Source organism: Scomber japonicus, chromosome 4 (assembly GCF_027409825.1).
Source record: "Scomber japonicus isolate fScoJap1 chromosome 4, fScoJap1.pri, whole genome shotgun sequence".
In the NCBI taxonomy this organism is placed as follows: Eukaryota; Metazoa; Chordata; class Actinopteri; order Scombriformes; family Scombridae; genus Scomber; species Scomber japonicus.
This window is the reverse complement of record NC_070581.1, coordinates 35562488-35570378: the sequence shown is the minus strand read 5'-3', so window position 1 is coordinate 35570378 and position 7891 is coordinate 35562488. Positions and strand designations below refer to the sequence as shown.

General features: G+C 43.5%; 1 protein-coding gene across 1 annotated transcript; it reads right to left on the bottom strand.

Annotated features, from left to right (window-relative positions):
• Window positions 1-495: 495 nt before the first annotated feature.
• Window positions 496-7322, bottom strand: snx21 (sorting nexin family member 21). Its single transcript, XM_053317079.1, has 6 exons — window positions 7156-7322; window positions 4685-4995; window positions 3427-3623; window positions 3211-3352; window positions 2913-3078; window positions 496-1084 (listed from the first exon to the last, which is right to left on the bottom strand). Exons 2-6 carry the CDS (start codon window positions 4986-4988, stop codon window positions 595-597), a joined length of 1299 nt encoding a protein of 432 aa, XP_053173054.1. The 5' UTR covers window positions 4989-4995; window positions 7156-7322; the 3' UTR covers window positions 496-594.
• Between the last annotated feature and the right edge of the window lie 569 nt (window positions 7323-7891).

The following is a 7891-nucleotide window of genomic DNA, read 5'->3' as shown; positions in this document are numbered from 1 at the left end:
TTCTTCCTGTGAAAACTTTAAACTTGATTCTTGAAATATTTGGACTCATTTCATTATATTTTTGTTTTCCTAACCTTTACAACTTGAAATATTCTCATTATGTTTTAACAGTAATTCTGTTTTACTTCCTTAAATAATAAATTTACTGTCTTCAAACTTTTTCCTCTACATTCTGACTTCCTGTCAAACTTTTATATTTATGAAATATTTGGACTTTTTCTCATTAAATTATATTTTTACTGTCATTCTGTTAAATAACGACTTTACTGTGAAATATTAAAACTTTTATTGTGAAATTCTGATTTTTTCTCATAAAACAGAAAAAACTTTTAATATTTATAAATATTGATTCTTGTTCTTGAAATGTTTTTACTCTAAATATTACGGTTCCCTTTAACGGCACGGCACTTTAACTGAAATGTTAAAACTGACATCTTTAAATAATCTGAGTTTTATTATAATTCTGTAAAACTGTAAATCAGGTTTGAACTTTATTTTGAAATATTTAGACTTTTTCTCTCTAAATATTTCAGCTGTATTCTGTGAGTGATTGTACTCTGCAGCGTGTGTGTGTGCGTGTGCGTGTGTGTGTGTCTACGCGTCCCCCCCCTCCTCCTGCAGGTTGTGTTTAACCAGGAACTCTTTTAAGGTGGGCTGGTTATCGAGCCCCCCCCCCTGCTCCTCCAGCTGCTGCAGCAGTCCTTCCCACTGCCGCTTGTCTTTGCCCGTCTGCCACGACAGCCGGACCGTCGCCCGTAGCAACGGCAGCAGGAGGGGGTGCGGCATGTCAGACGGGGGGGCGGGGTCAGACGGGGGGGCGGGGAGGGGCTGGTCGTCCGTGTCAGTCTGTGGCGGCGAGGGGGGGGTCAGGACGCGCAGGGCGAGGTCGCTCTGGTCTCGAGCCTCCTCCAGCTGATCCACTTCCTGGAAACAACACGACAAACCCACCAGGGTGAAGAACCAATGGGAGGAGGCCGGGGGCGGGGTCTGGGCCTGGTCGTCATAGTAACACGCCCAGCCCAGTTTGTGTTGCAGTCTCTTGGCGTTGAGCAGCGGACCCAAAGCCTCCTGGTAGCGACCCACCCTCAAATAAGAACAGAAGCAGCTTTAATACACTGTAGGTGATCACATATTTAATATCTATCATTCTTTTGTGGTTACACCATTTGACATTTTGTGGTTACACCATTTGACATTTTCAGGAGCATTCAGTCTGACTTTTGGTATAAAATGGTTTAAATGTGATTTAAATGATATAAAACCAACAAAAGTACTAAATGTAAATCTTGTATTAATATATTAATGATGTTGAGTCGTAACCTCCATGATGTCTTGCTGCATCAGTCTGAATTCAGTCCCTTCCTCCCTTCCTCCTTTCCTTCCTCCTTTCCTTCCTCCCTCCCTTCCTTCTGTCCTTCCTTCCTTGCTTCCTTCCTTCTTTCCTACCTTCCTTCCTTCTTTCTGTCCTTCCTTCCTTCCTTCCTTCCTCCCTCCCTCCCTCCCTTCCTTCCTTCCTTCCCTCCTTTCTTCCCTCCTCTCTTTCTTTCCTCTGTTCTTCTTTCCTTTCCTACCTTCTTCCTTCCCTCCTTCCTTCCTCCCTCCTTTCCTTCCTTATTCCTTCCTCCCTCCTTTCCTTCCTTCCTCCCTCCCTTCCTTTCTTCCTTGACTCGAGGACAACAGGAGTGTTAATATATTAATGATGTTGAGCTGTAACCTCCATGATGTCTTGCTGCGGAGGTCTGAATTTATCTGCTGCTGTTTTAACCTGATGCTGCTTTTAAATCTAGTTTAACTGGTTTATTAATTCATATCTTACCAACTCTTATTATCACTGAAACATATATAAACCGGTTCAAAGTGCTTTACAGAAAAAGTAGCAATGAAATAAAAACACCAAGGTGAAGGGTTAACTGCACTCATCCATTGAAATGAGAAGTTAAAGAGAGAACAGGAGGATCAGGTTTAAAGTTCACTAACAGTCAGGAAGAGAAATGTTTAAGCTCCTAATGGGGACTGTATGTTTGCTCAGTGACACATAAGTGGACTTATACTAATAATGACTTCATTTAAAACATGTAAATGTTTCCTGGTCTCCATGGTAACCAGGTTAAATGTAATATTTAGAACAATAGTATTCCATTAGCTTTATTTAATATAAAAGTTATAATGTAAGATCATGCCTAACTAGTTGATATGGTGTTAGGTAGGAAGGAAGGAAGGAAGGAAGGAAGGTAGGAAGGAAGGAAGGAAGGAAGGAAAGAAGGAAGGAAGGATGTAAGATCATGCCAAACTAGTTGATATGGTGTTAGGTAGGAAGGAAGGAAGGAAGGAAAGAAGGAAGGAAGGATGTAAGATCATGCCAAACTAGTTGATATGGTGTTAGGTAGGAAGGAAGGAAGGAAGGAAGGAAGGTAGGAAGGAAGGAAGGAAGGAAGGAAAGAAGGAAGGAAGGATGTAAGATCATGCCAAACTAGTTGATATGGTGTTAGGTAGGAAGGAAGGAAGGAAGGAAGGAAGGAAGGAAGGAAGGAAGGAAGGAAGGTGTTTTATTGACTATTTACTGTTTTTAAGCAACGTTGAATTATTTGGTACAAAGTTTTTATGGTTACACCACTTAGACATTTTTACCATAATCCTCTAATATATTCTCTCTAAATGGATTAAAAGCAGAAATTTGATGAATGTGTGAAGTTATTCATACGTTTATTTTCACATTTTAACCCTTTAAATTTAAATTACACCACATGGACACTGATATAAAGAAGTGTCTGAATAAACCAACTTCTGCTTTGACAGTAAACCCTTTTGTTAGTTTCCTCTTTTAATGATTCAAATGTTGAGAGTCAGTCAGTGTGAAGAAGCTGCAGCTTTCATATAACAAGTTGTGTGATGATGTCATAGTTGATATAAACCTGATGAGCAGCTGAGCCGTCTGCAGGTCGCTCAGGTAGAAGAAGTGTCTGACGCACAGCGCCCCCCGCAGGGCCGACAGAGAGCACAGGTGAGACAGGTACTGCTCGAACGCTCGGCTCCGCTTGGCGATCGTCTCCGCCGTGAAGTTCCGACGCAGCTTCTTTCCTGCCGGGATTCAGACAGGAAGTGATGCGGTTAACAGGAAACAACCAATTATTCATAGTTTTGAGTCTAATGATGAAAATGATTGACAGCTCATCATCTGGGCTCTGATGATTGGACATGAACTGTACTTACGTGGGAAACAGACGCGCTCCATCTGGTCTCCGTGGTTACGGCGCAGAGTGGCGTGGAGGCGCTGGAAGTCGGAGTATCGGCGGGTGATGATGGCGGGAGTCTTGTCGCTGCCGCCGGATTGGATCACATGGACGGTGTAGAGCTGCAGAGACAAACTCACCTGTTCGTCACCAGCGCTGGTTTTTACTGACTTCCTGTGTGGGTGTTTGAACTCACCACGTATTTGGAGGAGCCGTCCTGCACCACGCTGGCGTCCGTCACCTCGAACATCAAACTGTCCGTCAGCCGCCGACCAGCGGGGGCGGGACTTCCTCCACTGAGCCCACGAAGGCTCCTCCAGCTCTCCTGAAGCTGCCGAGTTAGCAGAGAGGACGGGGACGGGCCGACTGGGGACACGCCCACTGGACTGGTGTCTGAGAGGCAGACAGGTGGGAGAGAGACAGGTGGGAGAGAGAGAGGTGAGAGAGAGACAGGTGAGAGAGAGACAGGTGAGAGAGAGCGAGAGAGAGACAGGTGAGAGAGAGACAGGTGAGAGAGAGAGAGAGAGACAGGTGAGAGAGAGACAGGTGAGAGAGACAGGTGAGAGAGAGACAGGTGAGAGAGAGAGAGAGAGACAGGTGAGAGAGAGACAGGTGAGAGAGAGACAGGTGAGAGAGAGCGAGAGAGAGACAGGTGAGAGAGAGACAGGTGAGAGAGAGAGAGAGAGACAGGTGAGAGAGAGACAGGTGAGAGAGACAGGTGAGAGAGAGACAGGTGAGAGAGAGAGAGAGAGACAGGTGAGAGAGAGACAGGTGAGAGGACAGGTGAGAGAGAGAGAGAGAGAGACAGGTGAGAGAGAGAGACAGGTGAGAGAGAGACAGGTGAGATAGAGAGACAGGTGAGAGACAGACAGGTGAGAGGACAGGTGAGAGAGAGTGTTCCCAGTGTTCCCAGTGCTCCCAGTGTTCCCAGTGCTCCCAGTGCTCCCAGTGTTCCCAGTGCTCCCAGTGCTCCCAGTGTTCCCAGTGCTCCCAGTGTTCCCAGTGTTCCCAGTGCTCCCAGTGTTCCCAGTGTTCCCAGTGCTCCCAGTGTTCCCAGTGTGTGTCTATTGAACTATCTCCATTGAACAGTAGATATAAAGTCTGCTTGTTGAAACATTCTCACTTCCTCTGAAACCTCCAGAGTCTCGTCTCTGAGCTGAGGAGCCAAACCCTGACGCTCTGCTCTCACTTCTGCTTTTCTGTCTGTGTGAGAACCAAACCGCCTCTTATTCACACTTTAATCACACTAAAGGTCAAGTCCTCGTCAACAGGAAGTGTTCATCAACTAATGATGAGTACGACTAAATATAGATGAAGATTTGTTCTGTCCTACCAGCAGACTAAAGGTCAGTGAGGTCAGTGTAACATGTATTTACTCAACAATGAATCAGTTATCAGAATAATGATTCATCGTTAATGTTTTAGAGGTTGTATTGATCAGAGCTCCTCCTCACCGGTGCTGCTGAGCCCCTCCTCCATCGACTCTCCCAGGAAGTCAGAGTCACTGTCCATCCCCGACCCGTCTCCCTCCGCCCCGTCCTCCGCTCCTCCTCCTCCTCCTGCGCTGTCGAAGCACAGCGTTCCCCCGAGTCTGTCCGTCACACACTCCTCCTCCTCCTCCAGCTCCGCCTCCCAGCGGTCCTCCTTCACCACCTCCTCCTCCTCTTCCTGTCCGCTGCCGACTTCCTGTTCAGGTCCCGCCCCCTGACCATCTTTAAACAACGAGCGCTTCAAACGGTCCAACAGCCGGGACGCCATGACATCACTGGGTGGGGGGGGGACAGGAAGTAGGTACTTTTACTGTAATACTGAATACTACATCACTATAATACTGCAGTACTTTTACTGTAATACTGCATACTACATCACTATAATACTGCAGTACTTTTACTGTAATACTGCATACTACATCACTATAATACTGCAGTACTTTTACTGTAATACTGCATACTACATCACTATAATACTGCAGTACTTTTACTGTAATACTGCATACTACATCACTATAATACTGCAGTACTTTTACTGTAATACTACATACTACATCACTATAATACTGCAGTACTTTTACTGTAATACTGCATACTACATCACTATAATACTGCAGTACTTTTACTGTAATACTGCATACTACATCACTATAATACTGCAGTACTTTTACTGTAATACTGCATACTACATCACTATAATACTGCAGTACTTTTACTGTAATACTGCATACTACATCACTATAATACTGCAGTACTTTTACTGTAATACTGCATACTACATCACTATAATACTGCAGTACTTTTACTGTAATACTGCATACTACATCACTATAATACTGCAGTACTTTTACTGTAATACTGCATACTACATCACTATAATACTGCAGTACTTTTACTGTAATACTGCATACTACATCACTATAATACTGCAGTACTTTTACCCAAGTGAAGTATTTTTAAATCACAGTATTTGTACTTGTACTGCAGTAAATGATCAGAGTACTGTCTCTGAAGCATGAGAACCAGCAGCAGGTGTCGTTGGCTCCAGTTTCACAGCCTGCAGCATCTCTGAGTGAAATCATGTCACATATTAATAATGCAGCAGCTCGTTGAGGCTGCAGTCAGCGAGGCTTCAGGACCTACACTCACTGCCTTCAACACATCAGGTGTCTCTGTGTAAGAAGACAAACATCTGGAAGTGATCAGCTGAGTGGATCTTCCCTCCAGCTCACAGCAGCACTGTCCAAACAAATCTGAAGCCCTGCAGGCTAAAAACGGAGTCTGTAGTAATGATTTGTTGACAAGATTAAACACACAATAAGTGACTGAGAAGGGAAGAAAAAGACACAATTTGTGTTGAAATGAAGGTTAAAAATATGAATCTACAGAAAAAGATGATGACATGGCTTATTTTTAATTAATAGTTGGCTATTTTTACATAAAACATGAACTTTATTTGTACACTATCATACAGAGTTAAATATTATAAGACTATTAAAAACTGTTGTTATCATGGTTTAAGAGTTGATAGTGTAAAACTTACTGAAGTGGTGAAGGAAGAAGTACTCAGATCATTTACTACAGTAAAAGTACTGCAGTATTGTGAGTGATGTAGTATGCAGTATTATTGTAAAAGTAGTAGTTTGGTACCTCTGACTGATATATTACTATTATGACATCATTAGATTATTAGTAACTAAAATGTAGAAAGTAGCATCACATGGAAATACTACAGTAAAGTACAAGTACCTCCAACTGTACTACAGTGAAGTACAAGTACCTCAAACTGTACTACAGTAAAGTACTAGTACCTCAAACTGTAATACAGTAAAGTACAAGTACCTCTAACTGTACTACAGTAAAGTACAAGTACCTCTAACTGTACTACAGTAAAGTACTAGTACCTCTAACTGTACTACAGTAAAGTACTAGTACCACTAACTGTACTACAGTAAAGTACTAGTACCTCTAACTGTACTTCAGTAAAGTACTAGTACCTCTAACAGTACTACAGTAAAGTACTAGTACCTTAAACTGTACTTCAGTACATTACTTGGTTAAATGTACTCAGTTACTTCTCAGGCTGGATACTGTCTCCAGGTATATAAAGGTTTTTATAGGTTTATATAAGTTTAGGTTTCTATACAGGTGTGTCTCCGGTTCACCGTCAGTCGGTTTTAACGTTACCGACCACAGGAAGCTATCTCTCCCGGTCTGCACCACTCATCCACGGCTTGCTGCTATCTGTCCTGCTCCTGTTTATCCATGGCAGCTCCGCGACGTTACAAACTTTAAACCTTAAACTAAACTAAACAGATTAAAGCCAGTTAGTGTGCGGAGGGCTGAGTAAAGGCTGGGTCCGTTAGCAGACAAGCTAACAAGTTAGTTTAGTCGGTTTGTTGTTGATTTGTCCTCCGAGTTGTGGATCAACTCACCGCGGAGCTCCGGCTCACTGTCCCCGCTCCTGGTGCTCCATGTCGGCTCGGTGCGGTATCGGCCTGCAGCTCCGGCGGTTGGACCTCCGGCTGACTGTCCGGTCCGTGTGTCCCGACTCCTGGACGCTTCCCCGGCTGCAGCCTGCGGGAGGAGCCGAGGAGAAGAGGAGCCGGGCCGGGGAGCTGCAGTACCCCGCCCCAGCCAGCAGGGGGCGGCCCGGAGAGCTGCAGTACCCCGCCCTGGCCAGCAGGGGGAGGCCCGGAAAGCGGGCCGGGGAGCTGCAGTACTGCGCCCCGGCCAGCAGGGGGCGGGCCGGGAAACTGTCCGCCTGAGAATGACATTATAATAATACTGTGAATTATAATACTGTAGTACATTATAATAATAATACTGTAGTACATTATAATAATAATACTGTAGTACATTATAATAATATTGTGGTATAATTAGAATACTATAGTACCTACACTTATAATATTATTGCAGTACATTATAATAATACTATAGTATATTTAGAAGTATAATCACTACTTAATATTACATGATGACATTTAAATACCACTGAATTATTGCACTGAGATATCTGACTTTAAAAAACATTTTTTGCATTTTTGTGGTCTAAATTGTCATTTTCAAGTTGTCCAGTTTCTAAAACACTTTATTTCCAATAGATTTATATTTGGGGGTTTTTATATTCAGATTGAAAATTCAAGATGTAAAATTTAAATTCTGAAC